The sequence below is a fragment of the Hemitrygon akajei genome, chromosome 11 (genome assembly GCF_048418815.1).
Source record: "Hemitrygon akajei chromosome 11, sHemAka1.3, whole genome shotgun sequence".
NCBI classification, from domain to species: domain Eukaryota; kingdom Metazoa; phylum Chordata; class Chondrichthyes; order Myliobatiformes; family Dasyatidae; genus Hemitrygon; species Hemitrygon akajei.
Window position 1 is genome coordinate 40,160,898 of NC_133134.1, and position 18,361 is coordinate 40,179,258.

An 18,361-nucleotide genomic window follows, 5' to 3' on the forward strand; every position below is an offset into this window, starting at 1 on the left:
AAGAAAATCAGCTGGTAGGTTGTTCCAAGCATCTTGGGGAACTTGCCACAGTTGTTCTGCAGACTTTGGCAGTCCCACTTAATTCTGTCTCTCCAGGTAATCCCAGACTGCCTCAATGATGTTGAGATTCGGGCTCTGTGGAGGTCATACCATCTGTTGCAGAATCTCAAACGTGAGAAAATCTGTACATGCTGGAAATACAAGCAACACACAAAACACTGGAAGAACTCAGTAGGCCAGTCAGTATCTCTGAAAGTAAACTCACAGTGCACTGCAGATGCTGTGGTCAAATCAAGACAAAAGGTTTCGACCCGAAACATTGACTGCTTCTTTCAACGGATGCTGCCCGACCTGCTGAGTTCATCCAGCTTTTTGTACATCTCTGAAAGTAAATGGTCAATGTTTTGGGCCGAGACCTTTCTGGGGGGGGTGGGGAGTCAGAGTATGGAGTGGGGGGAGGAGGGAGGACTCCTTGTTCTTCTTTTCCCTGAAGATAGTTCTTTATGACCTTGACTGTGTGTTTGGATTCATTGACCTGTTGCAGAATGAAGTTTGAACTAATCAGATGTCTCCCAGATGGCATTGTGTGATGGGTGAGAATCTGCTTGTACAGTTGGCTCTCCTTATCCGCGGGGGATTGGTTCCAGGACCCCCGTGGATACCAAAATTTGCGGATGCTCAAGTCAATTATTTAACATGGATCAGTGCGATGGTCTTTAGGACCCAGCGGAACCCCGGACTTTATTTAACATGTCTGCGTGCGGTGGACATTAGGACCTGACGGCGGACTTTGAATACGCAGTGTTTCTGTTCACAAAAATAATCACGATCGTGATTGAAAATAAGGTGGAAGTAATAAAGCGATCGGAAAGAGGTGAAACGCCATCAGTCATTGGAAAAGCGTTAGGCTACAGTTGGTCAACAGTCTGAACAATTTTAATGAAGCATGTGAAAGACCCTGCCCGGATGAAAGCTACAATTATTACTAAGCAACGCAGTGGTTAAATTATTGAAATACGTGTGTTTCTTAAGTGTTTTATATGCAGAGAAAGGTAAAATATGTACTATATACTAAGAAAAACGTTTGACTGACGTTAAATAATACCGGATGTACCTGTTCCGACTTCAAATCCGACTTAAAGATGGATTTAGGAATGGAACTCATTCACACCCTGGGGACTGTCTGTACTTTTAAGTCATTTCTAGATTACTTATAATACCTAATACAATGGAAATGCTATGTAAATAGTTGTTGTACTGTATTGTTTAGGGAATAATGACAAAAAAGTCTGTACACTCTCAAACAATGAGTGCTGGAGAGAGAACTTCTGGGTTTTCCCGATCCACAGTTGTTTGAATCCACACATGTGGAATCTGCGGATAAGGAGGGCCGACTGTACTTGGCATTGAAGATTCCATCATTTCTGACCAGATCATCAACTCCATTTGAAGAAATGCAACCCTAACTGCAGAGAACCCCTGCCGTGCTTCACTGTCAGCTGCAGACACTCATCCACTTAGAGCTCTCCAACTCCTCTAGGAACAAATTGCCTTAAGTTTGAGCCAAAAAGTTCAAATATTATCTCATCACTCTAGAGCACTTGCTGCTATTATTCAGCAACCCAGTCCTTGTGTTTTTGTGTGTGGGTGAATCTTTTGGCTTTGTTTCCACTTCAGAGGAATGACTTTTTGGCAGCAATTCTTCCATGAAGACCTCTTGTGACAAGACTTCTCTGGACTGTAGAGGGGTGTTCTTGGGCTCCAGTGGTTTCTGTGAGTTCAGAGCTGATAGCAATGCTGGACTATTTTGGATTTAGAAAGGGTATCAGTTCAAGATATCAGCCCAAGATCTTAAGGCACAAACTAACGGAGATGGGAGTAGACTCTCACATGGTGGATTGGATAGTGGACTACTTGACAGATAGACCTCAGTATGTGCGGTTGGGAGACTGTAGGTCTGACACGGTGGTCAGCAGCACAGGAGCGCCGCAGGGGACCGAGCTCTCTCCGGTCCTGTTCACCCTGTACACATCAGACTTCCAATATAACTCAGAGTCCTGCCATGTGCAGAAGTTCGCTGATGACACGGCCATAGTGGGGTGTGTCAGGAATGGACAGGAGGAAGAGTATAGGAAACTGATACAGGACTTTGTGATATGGTGCAACTCAAACTACCTGCGTCTCAATATCACCAAGACCAAGGAGATGGTGGTGGACTTTAGGAGATCTAGGCCTCATATGGAGCCAGTGATCATTAATGGAGAATGTGTGGAGCAGGTTAAGACCTACAAGTATCTGGGAGTACAGTTAGACGAGAAGCTAGACTGGACTGCCAACACAGATGCCTTGTGCAGGAAGGCACAGAGTCGACTGTACTTCCTTAGAAGGTTGGCATCATTCAATGTTTGTAGTGAGATGCTGAAGATGTTCTATAGGTCAGTTGTGGAGAGCGCCCTCTTCTTTGTGGTGGCGTGTTGGGGAGGCAGCATTAAGAAGAGGGACGCCTCACGTCTTAATAAGCTGGTAAGGAAGGCGGGCTCTGTCGTGGGCAAAGTACTGGAGAGTATAACATCGGTAGCAGAGTGAAGGGCGCTGAGTAGGCTACGGTCAATTATGGAAAACCCTGAACATCCTCTACATAGCACCATCCAGAGACAGAGAAGCAGTTTCAGTGACAGGTTGCTATCGATGCAATGCTCCTCAGACAGGATGAAGAGATCAATACTCCCCAATGCCATTCGGCTTTACAATTCAACCGCCAGGAGTAAGATATGTTAAAGTGCCGGGGTTAGGACTCAATGTATTTAAGTAAACTACTTAAGAACTTTTTAAAAGCTATTATTAATGCTTTTTGAGAGGGTGATTTTAGATGCATATCATATTTTTTACTGAGTTAAGTATTGTATGTAATTAGTTTTGCTACAGTAAGTGTATGGGACATTGGAAAAAATGTTGAATTTCCCCATGGGGATGAATAAAGTATCTATCTATCTATCTATCTATATCTTGCACCTGCTGCACCCAATTTCTTTGGTCAAACACTGCATTTCTGATCCTCAACCTTGCTGGTTTCTTTTTGCTTCTTCGGAAGAGCTGGGACAGCACATCTTGAAACTCATGTCTGCCACAAAATTCCTGCTTGGGAAGGACTTTGCTGATGCAGGATGACCACCTTGTGTCTTTTTGCTCTGCTCACTCTTACCATGGTATAAGAATTGATGATTTGAAGGCTAAACTGTCACATCTGCCACACCCTCACCTTTTAGTTTGGTTGTCCTTCTCCATCTGTTACTGTTTCACTTAATCAGTGTAGTTCATTCAACTCATTATTCTATTGACATAGGCATTCTGTTTGTTATCTTTGTTTAATCATGGCTGGGCAATATACCTATAAAATCAAGTTTTTATTTGAAAAGTAGTCTCTTACTTAGTATGTTGCTTTCTTTAATGTAATCTGTAATATTAAATTATTTGGAAAATGAATGCTTGGAAATGTAAAACTTGTCTACTGACACTAACACAGAAGACAAAAAATAAACATTTACAACAAAACCTGTAAATAAAATCTAGGGGCCAAAGATTCTTGTTCAGTAACTGTACCTTGATAATAAACTGAACTGACCTCACTGTACAATGCATTTTCTTAGGTGCCTTTAAAATAGAGAGACAGATGCGCTTTCTGGAAAACAAAAGACGACATTGGCGATCATATGAACAGGATGGCCTTCATCCACTAGTGCGACAAGAGCTGGAGTTCTTCCATCAGAAGATGAAAGAGATGGAAGAGGTAAGTGAAATGTTCACCAGGAGAAATGCTTGGACTGTGAATGTCAGGTTAATGTTCTGAAAAATTGTTTATCGGTTCAGTAGAGGACTTTAGTAAATTATGTTTAGTTACTAGGTATTTCTCATCATTGCATTCTTTGTATAAATATGGTGATGGCTTCATCTTGGACAAAGAATGGTTTTACATGTTTCAGCAATACACACAAAATGCTGGAGGAATTCACCAGGCCAGGCAGCATCTAGGACAAGAGTACAGTCGACCTTTTGGGCCAAAACCCTTTGATTCAGCCCGAAACGTTGACTGTACTCTTTTCCTAGATGTTGCCTGGCCTGCTGAGTTCTTCCAGCATTTTGTGTGTGTTGCTCGGATTTCCAGCATCTGCAGATTTTCTCAGTTGTGATTGCTTGATTTATTTTTTAAAATTTATTTCCCATTTGTAAATTAATTTGATCACTACAGTTTTCCTTGGGTACAAATGTCTAATTTAAATGTTGTAATCTTGTACAAATTTGAGTCAGTTATATATTTGTGTGCTTTCCCTGTCACCTCCAGTTTAAGTATGGTGGTATGCTTTCAAAACCAGAGTAGTTCAAAATTGACAGCAAAGAGGTGTATTTGTTGGTGAAACATAAAATGAAAATGAGCATTGGCTCTGAGTATTCGTAACGTCTGTTGCTAATCATTCTCCCCGTCCATTTCATACTTGTTCTCATATTTTGTTCATATTATGGCAAGATTTTAAATGTGTCTTATTAACAATTATAATTCATGTAAGAGTAGGGAATTGAGGAATATGTTAAGAATTTTTTTCAGACCAAATGTATCCAAAATAAATATATGGTTACCAGTTGTATTTGGGGAAATGAATTTATTCTTAGTATTCGTAATTTTATTTGCAAATCACAATGGGTAATTTAGGATTGAAGCTCAAGCGCATCCTGATAGTTGAGATTATTTGTGTGACATTGTAGGTGAGAGTATTGGAATGTGAAGTATTTTGTACTTAATTGTCAGGTCCTTATTTATAACTTTCTGTTTCAGTATGCAGATTTTCAATTTGCTATGCAAATGAATGAAGAACAATATCAGAAGGCAAGTATAAATTCTACACTTCAGGGCAGTTTATAATCACGAACTTTCAAGTTGTACCAAACTTCATGAATCATTTATAAGCAGCTCTGCTTTCATGCTGAGAACCACCTGAATGTTCAATTTGTGCATCTAAAAGTACTGATACATCTCCTCAGCAACCAGGGAATTTTAAATAGTTGAGTTGTTCTGCCCTTTGGATTGTCCTTTGAAAGTGGGTATGTGAAGATCACACATTGGATTATGTCTTGAAATGTTGTAATGAAATGCTAAACTTTAGAATGAAAGGAAAACAAAAATATTGCAATTTTAAAGAAGATATTTGGAAATAATGAGCCTGATATGTGTCTATTAGAATTTGTTGTCAGAAAAGGAAGGATTGATGAACCTCTCGCAGGATTGATGAAAACTGATGTGAGCACAGCAAGAGCATACTCTTTCATGTTGATACTTAAAAGAAAGCTCAGCTAATTTCCTCACTGAGTTCTAAAAATGGGTTTTGAACAAGGTGTTGTGCTGTCCTTACTCAAGATAGGTGGATAGTGCTATATCCAGCACTTAAGTTTGTCTTTTAACTTGGAGTTTTCATTGTAAGTGGCATTTTTAGAACAATGGAAAAGCTTCAACTAAGTACTTGCCAGATGACAAAACTTTTGGTGAAATTTTATGGGTCTTCCAAAATATCTTAAATTCTATCTTTTGAAAGTTCTTTGAAATTGTTATTGTGAAGCCATGAGATAGAGAAGTTTTGAGTTTGTTGAATTGGATTAATTATTTTAAGACTGGCATTTTGATATAACTGTATTTTAGGTGTGATCTAAAGCAAACAAGTAACTTGAGTGGTCAGTAGAAATTCTCTGAAATATTCTAAATTGAGGGGGGGGGAAGGGGAAGTCAGTGTTTCTCACATTAGTTTTCCTTAAAATCGTAATTGTTTCAGACAATTTTTTGAAATTCTTTTATTATTCACAGGCTCTTTGTAAAATTGCCCATATTGTTCCATTACTGAATAAATTTTAAATTTTATCCCTAAGTATTTCTTCATTATTAATAGAAGCTGTAATAAATTGACTCTCCTGCTTGCAGGATGGACAGCTGATTGAATGTGGCTGCTGTTACGGGGAATTTGCCTTTGAGGAGTTGACGCAATGCAGTGATGGTCATCTCTTTTGTAAAGAATGCCTCGTGAGATATGCACAGGAAGCTGTGTTTGGAGCTGGCAAGGTATGAATTGATCTTTGAGATGCTTTTTATAAAAAAAAAAAAAAAAAATTGGCAACTCCAGAGCCATGGATGTAATTTATAGAGGAACAGGTGTGGGTGCGGGCCAACCACTCTTTCAAGCCTCCTCCACCATCATTAAGATCATTGCTAATCTTCATTGTTAGTGCATTCTCCAATGCTATTCCAGTAATCATTGATGTCACAAAAATTATTAATCAATATATGAATGAACCTAATGACTGAGGTTTCACAAGCACTGGAGTGGCGAATTCCAAAGGTTCACTACTCTGGGAGGGGGGGGGGGGAATTCTACTTATTTTGGTGGGGGGTTGTGAGTATACACACAATTCACCATTTCAGGAACCAGTCTAGTGAATCTTGGCTGCACTCCCTCAAAAGCCAGTAATCCTTTCATTAATAAGAATACCAAACCTGCATACAGTACCTAGTTACACAAGGTATTACCAAGGCCAAACAATTGCAGTGAATTTTTTTCCTCGACTCTAGTCCTTGTAATAAATGTTAAAGTTCTATTTCCTCTATTAATCAGTTAATGCAATTGCATATTGGTCTCAGTGACATTTGTTTAGGTGCACCTGGGTCCCTTTGAATAGTAACGTAATCCAATCCCTCACATAATGCCACATTTTTCCACATTAAGTTCCATCTACTATGTTCTGAACCACTTGGTTTTCATGAGCAAAAATGACTGTTGTCCTCTTCAGCACTCTGAATCTGATGTATCTCAAAACTGTTTACTCTGTATTTTGTGCAAACAAAGAATTTCATTGCACCCTGTTATAAATGTCAACAAACTTGGAAATATGATATTGGTCAAGTACCCTGCTTGCTGTACCCTAAACACAACCAAAGGGTTTCATAATATGACATAGGCACTTTAGGACTGAGAAGGAGACTACTTAAGGAAGAAAAGAACTAGTGCTTTCCTGCGTACACGATGACTAAACTCTTCTTGGGCTTCCAGCTGGATACAGGTATCGATTTTAACCATTTTGATGACGAACTCTGTCATCTTCATCAGTTATGACGTCTAGGCATGTCTAGTCTGGTGGTGTTTATACCCTGTCGTCCGTCCTTCCTGATTGGTTAGTTCTCATCCAATCAAGTTTCTGCTGTTTCACCTTGTTTACAACCAAATTCCAGTTCTTACTTAGAGCTTTGTTGACATTCTTTTCCTTTAGCTTTATTTCAGTGACTTCTGCCTCCAGGTGGTCCCAAAAGCCATTGGCACGGCACAGTAGTTTTATGCCAGCAAAGTCAATCCTATGGCCATTGTAAATGCAGTGTTCTGCTACGGCTGATTTTTCTCCATGTAATTGAACTGGATACACCTCCTGTGCTCCTTGATGGGGGTTTCCACTGTGCATCCCATCTGGCTGATAAATGTTGCACCGCATTCACAAGGAATTCTGTAAATGCCCACCAACCTGAGTCCCAGGTCATCTTTGATCTGCATAAGCTGTGATTTGAGCTTTCTTACAGGTTTGTGGATGGAATTAATGTGGTATTTCTTCAGAATTCCTGGTGATCCTTCCAGAAACTGGAAGTATAGGGAATACAGATGGTAGCAATGGGGGGGTTCCTCATTGTTAGATTTCCTGGTTTTTTTTAAACCCCATTGGCTCTTAAATCACAGCTTGCACGGGTCAAAGATGACCTGGGACTCAGGATGGCTGATGTTTACAGGATTCCCTGTGAATGTGGAGCAGTGTATATCGGCCAGAAGGGATACACAGTGGAAACCATCATTAAGGAACACTGGAGGTGAATCTGTTTGGGTAACCCAGCCCTGGAGAAATTGATGGTAGCAGAACATTGCATTCACGTTGACCATTGTATTGACTTTGGCACAAAACTACTGTGCCGTGCTGATGGCTTTTGGGACCACCTGTTGGAGGAAGCCACTGAAATAAAACTGGAGGAAAAGAATTTTAACAGATGAAGGTCTCGCTCTAAGTTAAGAACTGGAATTCTGTTGTAAACAAGGTGGGACAGCAGAAATTTGATTGGATGAGAACTAATCGATTAGAAGGACGGATGGCAGAGTATAAATTCCACCAGGCTAGACTTGCTCAGGCATCATCCCTGATGAAGATGGCAGAGTTTGTCGTCGAAATGTTGGTTAAAATCAATATCTGTACTTGGCTGGAAGCCCGAGAAGAGCTTTTCATTAAAGGAAGAAATTGGAATTGATAGCAATAAGCTTTATTTTTTTTTAAAAAATAACAAGCTGCATTTTTTTGGTAGCTGAGTTGTTTTCTTTAAAGTTCAAGTGACTTTCCATGAGGTATAAGCTTTGAATTAAGAATAAAATATTTGAATATACTTCAAGTGATTATTACGTTTAACCATTTAAATTTTTAAAAAAATCATCTGTTAAAAGTTCTCTGATTTTATGTGGTAAGTAAATGCAAACTTTTGTAACAAAAAAACATTTGATGAATGTGCAGTAGCCAAAGATGGCTGACCATTGTGTCAATCTCTCCTTTGTTTAAAGTCCCAGCTGAGCTGTATGGATAGCTGCTGTACCTGCACATTCCTCAACGGTGAGCTGGAGAAAGTATTGCCAGAGAACATACTATGCAAATACTATGAGCGTCAAGCAGAGGAGGCGGTTGCTACTGCCTGTGCTGATGAACTTGTACGGTTGGTGTCTGTTTACAGATTATCTCCACTTTAACCAAATTGAGTTTGTATCAGTATTGAAACACCTGTAATATAAAGTTGTATTTTGCAGCATGTGACTAATTCCTCATTATACTATACTCAAATTGTTAGTTAAAATGTCTCCTTATCATAATGTTGATTTAATTTTTTTTTACAAAGCAATCTTTTTCATGATTTGGTGTCTGGTCATTGTGGTTTTGTAGGAAATATGGCAATCAATTTGTGCACAGTGTGCCCTTGGGTTATCTTAACATTATCATGTTTGAATATTCATTATTAATCAGACCATCAAGGAAGTAATACAGATTTTGCAATACTGCCATTGGATCTTGTGTTAGAATAAATGGGGACACGGTTTAACGTTGCATCAGAAAGATGCAACCCTTCCTGTGTGATAGATTCTTGTGCCTAAATTTCTGATTTGAGCTTTGACTCCAAAACTTTTTAATGTAGGCAAGAATGCTGTGAGTTGAGTCAATGCATAGTCTACAAGATGTATTTGTGTTGATGAAAATCATTGTCTCTATATGAGAAATAAAGGCTAGCTCAGTTGATGGTGTGTAGTTTGATTTGCTCAGCACTTTTCTGAAGGCATTTGTCTCTGGAGTCAGCTTTATCCAAAATTTAAATTGCTATTTATTATATGCATTTTTTTAGGTTTATCCTAAATGATCTAGTGCAAGCAACTAGAACTGCCTAACTTCATGCACATCTTTGAATAGTTTTTGGTATCCACCACTCTCTTGGGTGAAAAAGTTTCTCTGCATCTCTGTTTTAAATGGCCTACCCCTTATTCTTAAACTGTGGCCTCTAGTTCTGGACTCACCCATCAGCGGGAACATGCTTCCTGCCTCCAGCGTGTCCAATCCCTTAATAATCTTACATGTTTCAATCAGATCCCCTCTCATCCTAAATTCCAGTGTATACAAGCCTAGTCGCTCCAATCTTCCAATATATGACAGTCCCGCCTTTTGGTTATGGTTCATTCCACATGATTTGCTGATTAGATAATGAGCCAATAATGAGGTGTACCTAACAGAGTGGCCTCAGAATGTGTGTGTGTGTGTGTATGTGTATATAGATATATGTGCCTCACTTTTTTGATGAATGTTTGTTCCATAGAAATAGATTTTTTAAAATTCCCTGGAGAGAGACTGGCATACAAATTGGTCTGCGATGTTGGTGCACTGAAGCCTTGCTGTACATGAAATTGCCACTTTGTGACCTTACACCAAAAGCCACATTTCGTGCTCATTTGTTGCCTGTTGATACAATAGTTCTGAGAATGTGACTGGGTTTGGGGAAGGCTAGTGTACAGAAGGCCATGATTGGCAAGTGGATGGGGTAGGATCAGTGGATAGAGATTTGATGCTTGGGGAATAGGACATGGAAGCATGTGCCCAGAGGTTGGTGTGGGAGAAGTGTGATATCCAAGTCTTCAGGTTTAAAGTCCTTGGGGTGTGTTTCAAAATCAGTGCCTGTTGTGGGTGGATGGTAGGAGGGCAGTGTCCAAAGACCTTTAGCTCCCAAATCAGTCAGGTTCCTTACATAACACCCAGTCCAGAATTGTTTTTTCCCTAGTAGGCTCAATCACAAGTTGCTCTAAAAAGCCATCTCGAAAACATTCTACAAATTCCTTCTCTTGGGATCCACCAGCAAGCTGATTTTCCAAATCTACTGACAAAAGCTATTTGTTATGCTGTTCTTTGACCAGGAATTGATGAAACCTGTTATTCTATCCAGCTGTTATGATACAAATATTATAGAATTGACTTGGAATGTAAATCTCATAGGTGACTGGGTTACATTTGTATTTCTGAATATTGCTAATCTTTATTGTAATTAGTTAATATCTAAAATAACCTCGGGACACATTAACAAGGTGATGGTTCAGCCATATGAAATCAGACACTCAATTAAAAGATGATAACAACTTTATCTTGTTGTATAACAAAACAGTTTTTGTTTGTTCGTCCCTTATTTCCCAGATCACTGACTCGCATTGAAGTACAGGTCTGAGGTCAATTGATCTTCAGATTTTTGGCTTTGGTGTCATAAATGAACCTGAAGGGTGATTATCTGTAGGTCTATCACAACCAGCACAGCCATATTTAAGATGCAGCTAGGTAAATGCAGTTCTACCTTGTAAGCCAACAGTCTTTGCTGCAGCAAAGGGTTTTATTTGTATGTTACTAACAAAAGTTTCATATGCTACAGTGAAAGGTTTACTACACCCTCACTGGGAAGAGATGAATGAATTTCTGACTTTTTTTTACATCCTGGACAACTAGTATCCCCTGGGAAGATTTTAGGGTTAACTGAATCCTTGCATTATAGCGGTTTTGATTTTTAGAAACCTAATCTTTTTTTTAAACTTCAAGACATGTATATTTAAAAGAAGGGGAAGTTAAGCTAATGGACTCAGAGGTAAAGTAAGACTTCAGTGGAGCTTAAATTTGAGCTAAATGGCCTTCTACATGTCCTGTAAGATCTCACTTGTTTTCCACATCACTGCACAATATTTAGCAGAAATTTCTGTGAGTAGTTCAGCAATGGGGAATTGAACTGGTGTGCTTTTTTCTCAGTTATTGAGACTTGCTTGTAGCTATTTTTTGCTTTTTAATTTATGTAGTAAAATTTATTGGGATACAGAGTCGAATAGACCTTTCTGGCACTTGAGCTGTGCAGCCCAGCAATCCCCTGATTTAAACCTGGCCTAACGGGACAATTTACCATGACCAATTAGCCTACAAGCCGTTATGTCTTTGGACTATGGGAAGAAAAGAGAACACTAGGAGGAAACCCATATGGCCACGGGGAAAATGTCTAAACTCTCCTTTCAGACAGCAATTGGAAATGAACCTCAAATATGCTAAGCACTATGCTACCATGCTGTAATCCATGACACCCACGATCACTGATCAGCACAGGTTAAGAATGGATTCAAGACTCAATATGCATTTCCCCCTCCCCTCTTACTTTCAAATCTCTTAGTATCTTTCCCTTCAGTTAGTCATGACGAAGGATCTCGGACTGAAAAGTCGACAGTGCTTCTCCTTATAGATGCTGCCTGGCCTGCTGTGTTCCACCAGCATTTTGTGTGTGTTATTTGAATTTCCAGCATCTGCAGATTTCCTCGTGTATGCTGTAATTAGAATCATTTTTACAAAACAGGTAGTTTGGTAAATTCTTCAAATGTACTTTTGTATATTATTTTAACTTTATTACTTTCTGTATGTGACATGTTCCAGATGTCCATTCTGCAACTTCCCTGCACTACTGGACAAAGAAATAAATATGTTCAGCTGTCCCAACCCTCGCTGTAGAAAGGTAAGAACTAATACTTATTTAAAGAGAAGTGTTGGTCAGCTCAAGTCAATTCAGGCTTGAATGATTTTATTTTAGTATTTCATTCATAACTATGGAGAAACAAAGTGTATTTTTGAGCTTGAATGGCATCATACAGTTATACTGCATGTGTTGATAGTCATCATTGAGGTAGGGCTAGGTAAAAGTGAGGAATGGTGACTAGGAGATAGCTGCTTCTACACTCCCCCCCCCCCCCCCCCCCCCACCCCCCTTTCAGGTTTTCTTTTAATATTACAATATGCAATTTGGGTAAATGGGCAATTAGAATATTTTCCTCATCTTATTCATTGGTGTAATGGAAACATTTATAAATTGTATCGCCACCAGAAGTCATTCATGTGCTGAACGTATTTTCTAAAATTAATCAACTTTTTAATGAAAAATGCATTCTCATCAAAAAACCTTAGAAATATCGACCCTTGCAGTTATAAATTCAGTGACTCAGCAATGTATCCTATGCAAAGCTTGAAAACACAAATCAGCTGAATGAAGTATTTAAAGAAAATAGAATGGTACAGCACAGTACCTACGATGTTATGTTGGCCTACAGTATTCAACAACTTTGGTTTTTAATTTTCAGTAAATTGTTGACCGGTTTTGGAATTTTTCTTTTGATTTCACATGATGCACAATGTTTTGTAAGTTTTACTTCAATACATTTTAAATTTAGAAAATGTGAAAATTTTTGAGGGACGAATACTTTTTACAAGGCACTATGTCACAATCCAGTAAGTTTAGTTTGTCCAATTTAGAACTTGTACTCATGGACTTTATCCATTTTCATATTGATTCTAAACTTAACTGAATCATTCTTGCAACTTCCTCATGCTAGCCCACTCCCATTCTTTCAACTTCCTAGAAACCTTCATTTTATTTTCTAGTATTAACTTTGGTACCAACTCTAGCTGCATAATGATTGAAATGTTTTCTTCAAGGTAGTTCAGGAATTCAGCATTCTTGCCTTACTAATAACGGGTTGGTTGGTCTTGCCATTTTTAAACTCAGCAGAAATTGATCAACAAATTTCTTCATCTGCCTTCCTGTTATTTCAGAAATCAGTGTACACTCCTAGCTATTTGATCTCCTTTTGTTCCTCTGTTAAACCTGGAATGATTATGTACTTAAAAGATGAATGAATGTAATTGCTCCTTAGAATTGGAATTGTTTTCTTGGCCAATATTGCTGCATCCTCCCCTACTTTTCATCTCATGTGAAAACATTGCAACCAGGGTTGTTGAACTGTCATTCCTATCGGTCATGAAATATCTTTAAGAAATCACAATTCTCCCACATGTCAGTCTCTGTCAAGCCTTTATTTTATGAACTTCTTGTATTGAAGTGTATAATACTACTCACTGAAACTTGTTTCCTTTCCTAGTCTTCAATTCCTGTTCTTCAAAGTCACTCATCTGCCTCCATGACTGATTTATTAAACCTATACATTGCAAATTTGAGACTGCAGTGAGACTCCCAAACCTTTGCCATCTATTGCTGAAATAAGCCAATAGTGATGCTTACTTTCCTAATGTTTTAGAAAAATATTGTCTCAACACACTTGAACTGAAATGAAAGCCTATTAGACCATAAGACATGGGAGCAGAATCAGGCCATTTAGCCCATCGAATCAGCTGCACCATTCAATCATGGCTGGTCCTTTTTTTTTTTCTCTCCCTCAGCCCCACTCCCCACCTTTCTCCCAGTAACCTTCGATGCTGTTTCCCTTCAAGAACCTAACGAGCTCTGTCTTGAATACACCTAATGACCTGGTCTCCACAGCTGCCTGCGGCAACAAATTCTGCAAATTCACCACCCCTGGCTAAAGAAATTTCTCTGCATCTGTTTTAAATGGATGCCCTCTATCCTGGGACTGTGCACTCTTGCCCTGGACTCTTACACCATGGGAAACATCCTTTCCATTTCCTATTCTTTTACTCCTATTATATTTTGTGCACAAGCACAAGGAATTACGCAGTGTGAATTTAATGTGGTGTAAAGTTGAAAGTGAAGTGATAAGATTGCATGCTTTTCCTTTTTGTATTATCAATAAGTATTTCATGCCCTGACATAGGATAAATATTTAGCATGTATAGTGAAGTATTGAAATGCCATTACGATCCACCCCAGCAGTTAAAATGCATGAAAATGCCATCTAAAATTCAGTGGAAGCAATATGTCTTAATGGGCCATGACACAATGGAATATTGTAAAAAAAAAATGTGGGAAGTTCAAAAAAATTGTCACTTTACAGTGGAATGCAAAAGTTTGGGCACCCCGGTCAAAATTTCTGTTACTGTGAATAGTTAAGTGAGTAGAAGATGAACTGATATCCAAAAGTCATAAAGTTAAAGATGAATCATTCTTTTCACCATTTTAAGCAAGATTAGTGTATTATTTTTGTTTTGTACAATTTTAGAGTGGGGGAGAAAAAGGAGCACCATGCAGAAGTTTGGCACCCCAAGAGATTTGAGCACTCAGATAACTTTTACCAAGGTCTCAGACCTTAATTAGCCTGTTGGGGCTATGGCTTGTTAACAGTCATCATTAGGAAAGGCCAGGTGATGCAAATTTCAAAGCTTTATAAATACCCTGACTCCTCAAACCTTGTCCCAACAATCAGCAGCCATGGGCTCCTCTAAGCAGCTGCCTAGCACTCTGAAAACTAAAATAAATTATGCCCACAAAGCAGGAGAAGGCTATAAGAAGATAGCAAAGTGTTTTCAGGTAGCCAGTTCCTCAGTTTGTAATGTAGTTAAGAAATGGCAGTTAACAGGAACGGTGGAGGTCAAGTTGAGGTCTGGAAGACCAAGAAAACTTTCTGAGAGAACTGCTCATAGGATTGCTAGAAAGGCAAATCAAAACCCTCGTTTGACTATAAAAGACCTTCAGGAGGATTTAGCAGTCTCTGGAGTGATGGTGCACTGTTCTACTGTGCAGCGGCACCTGCACAAATATGACCCTCATGGAAGAGTCATCAGAAGAAAACCTTTCCTGCGTCCTCACCACAAAAGTCAGCATCAGAAGTTTGCAAAGGAACATCTAAACAAGCCTGATGCATTTTGGAAACAAGTCCTGTGGACTGATGAAGTTAAAATAGAACTTTTTGGCTGCAATGAGCAAAGGTATGTTTGGAGAAAAAAGGGTGCAGAATTTCATGAAAAGAACACCTCTCCAACTGTTAAGCATGGGGGTGGATCGATCATGCTATTGGCTTGTGTTGCAGCCAGTGGCACGGGGAACATTTCACTGGTAGAGGAAAGAATGAATTCAATTAAATACCAGCAAATTCTGGAAGCAAACATCACACCATCTGTAAAAAAAAAAAAGCGCTGAAGATGAAATGAGAATGGCTTTTACAACAGGATAATGATCCTAAACACACCTCAAAATCCACAATGGACTACCTCAAGAGGCGCAAGCTGAAGGTTTTGGCATGGCCCTTACAGTCCCCCGACCGAAACATCATCGAAAATCTATGGATAGACCTCAAAAGAGCAGTGCCTGCAAGACGGCTCAAGAATCTCCCAGAACAAGAAGCCTTTTACAAGGAAGAATGGGCAAAAGTCCCCCAAACAAGAATTGAGAGATTCTTAGCTGGCTACAGAAAGTGTTTACAAGCTGTGATACTTGCCAAAGGGGGTGTTGCTAAGTACTGACCATGCAGGGTGCCCAAACTTTTGCTTTGGGCCCTTTTCCTTTTTTGTTATTTTGAAACTGTAAAAGATGCAAATAAAAGAAGTAATCTTGCTTAAAATATTAAAGAAATGTGTCATGTTTAACTTTATGCCTTTTGGAAATCAGGTCACCTTTTACTCACTTAGGTATTCACAGTGACAGAAATTCTGCCCAAACTTTTGCATGCTACTGTATGTGGAAAATGGCTTACAAGTTGTGGTTGAAAATACTTTTTCAGAACCCGATATGGGTGACCTTCATTTAATAAGTTCCCCACGACATAAAAATTATCTCAAATGTTTTTGGAAATGCAGAGTATTAATCTAATTCATTTTCAGTATTAAATATCAAGTTCTGAAATGTCCACCAGATGGTGCAATAAGACAGTGTATTGATAGATGCAACAAATCACGTGTCAGCATTGGAAAAACCTATCTGGTTGTGATGCTATGAAGGTTGATGATGATTCATGATATTTTGCTTGAATGTGCTGTATCATTTTGGAGTCCATCCACTTGTACATTGCAAATTATCAAGGAGGCATTTTTAACATAGCATTTTTGACAATTTATATGAATAATTATGTTGAAGGGACATAGTTAATTTGCCATTTGAGAACTTACTTTTGAATTTCATTTACTTGACACCTGATGAGTGCTTCAGTATATTAAACGAAAGTGTGGTGAAGTACCAACTCGTGTATAGAATTTTCACATGAATTTGCTGTTTAATCAGTCCACAGGAAAATATTTGTGGTGCAAATTGGCTTAAGTGCCCTCCTTTTCAGTCAGAGAATTATGCATTTTAATGGAGTTGTTAGAAAGGAAAGTGAGATGCCAAGTGAATTGCTCTTCAGATTATTCAGAAGAAGTTGGTTATTAATGTCGTGTGATCTTTCTCGGACTTCGAGAGACTACTACTAGATTCATATTACTTGAGCGTGCCAAAGTCCTCAAGTCTTTTATTTTTCTAATATCTCGTCTTCCACTCTAAAGAGAAAGGCTGCCTTATTTTTCTTTAATTTCATAAGCACTTGTTAAGAGCCATGCATGTTTTGATATTTTATTGGAATCCATATTCATAAAATTGAAGTTGGATTAAAACTATTTAAAGGACTTGTACTCAGTCAACACAACACAATGTTACCAGAAAAGTAATCACAAGAAATTGGTTCTTGGCTGACAGCCGTATACTTTATTTATAAAGAATACGCATGGAAACCATGGGAAATTATGGCTAAAATCAATGTGCTAAATGCAAACTGTATCTTAGAATTTAAGGAATGAGGTTACCCAAGAAGAACTGAGTTGCAGGCCTTTGTATGTATTTCCGTAGATGTCTCAGGCCAGTAGTTTTAATATAAGACACCCCAGAAAATGAAGTACTGAAATCAAAATTTGTGCTACCTAATTCAGTCTGACTGTGCTTCACGAAGTAAAGTTTTAAAAGAAGCTAATTGTATTTTTTTGTAAATATTTTGCCTTGAAATGTATCTGTTACACAAAAATGTCAATTGAAATTACAGTGGTGTTTTGTTGGCTAAGGTTCAGATCTGTTTTTCATCACTGCAATGCTTTGAGATGTGCAGCTTGGAATAAACTCATGATACCTCTGGTCTGAAATTATTCCAAGATAGGTTTGATTCCTGCTGTCAGTGCACTTGTCAAAAAGTTTACAAGTATGATGAGGCATGCAAGTTTGAAGTTTCTTGTACAGGCAGTCCCCCGGGTTACGTACGAGTTCCGTTCCTGAGTCCGTCTTTAAGTCGGATTTGTACGTATGTTGGAACAAGTACAGCCGGTATTATTTAGCGTCAGTTAGTCAAACGTTTGTCTTAGGTATATGGTATATATTTTACCTTTCTATGCATAGAAAACACTTAAGAAACATATGTATTCTAATAATTAAACCACTGCATTGTTTAGTAATAATTAGCTTTCATCGGAGCAGGGCCTTTCACGTGCTCCATTATTCTCACTTTATCTTTTATCCTTTAAAATTGTTCTGATCATTGACCGACTGTAGCCTAACACTTTTCCAATGACCAATGGTGTTTCACCTCTTTCCAAACATTTTATTATTTCCACTTTATTTTCAATCGCGATCGCTTCCCGTCAATGGAACAGAAATACTGCGGGCGGCGGGTCTGGACCTCTGCCGGCTCCTGAGGTCCGCTGGGTCCTAAGGACCACCGCACTGCATTCCCCGGGTCCTAAAGACCATCGCTCTGACACAGGTTAAATGGGACAAGTGGGGGCTGTGCTGGGTTTGGGTATTTGATCCTCCACAATATTCTGGGAATTTAAACTGGAGGTGGCAGTGCTTTTTACGAGGTCAAGTTGCAATCTCGATATCAACCCGGAACGGATGGTACGGGAGTCACTGCGCCACCAGCCGACCGGAACGGGGGGGGGGATCAGGGTCAGGGTGACTCTTGCAAAGAAAAATTTAAGTGAAATACAAAATTGCACACTGAACACTGTGTCAACGGCAACGACTTAAAATGGCGGACGGCATTCTCCTTCCTCAATT

The 18,361-nt window shown here is 39.0% G+C and overlaps 1 protein-coding gene across 2 annotated transcripts in view; it reads left to right on the top strand.

The window, feature by feature from the left end:
- The window catches only part of rnf216 (ring finger protein 216), a 221,853-nt gene that overhangs the window by 57,183 nt on the left and 146,309 nt on the right, over positions 1–18,361 (top strand). For both annotated transcript variants that reach the window (XM_073060674.1, XM_073060673.1), the window contains exons 9-13: positions 3,648–3,787; positions 4,829–4,879; positions 5,963–6,100; positions 8,619–8,767; positions 12,040–12,118. In XM_073060674.1, the coding sequence (XP_072916775.1) occupies positions 3,648–3,787; positions 4,829–4,879; positions 5,963–6,100; positions 8,619–8,767; positions 12,040–12,118 (557 nt within the window). The remainder of the gene's footprint in view (positions 1–3,647; positions 3,788–4,828; positions 4,880–5,962; positions 6,101–8,618; positions 8,768–12,039; positions 12,119–18,361) is intronic.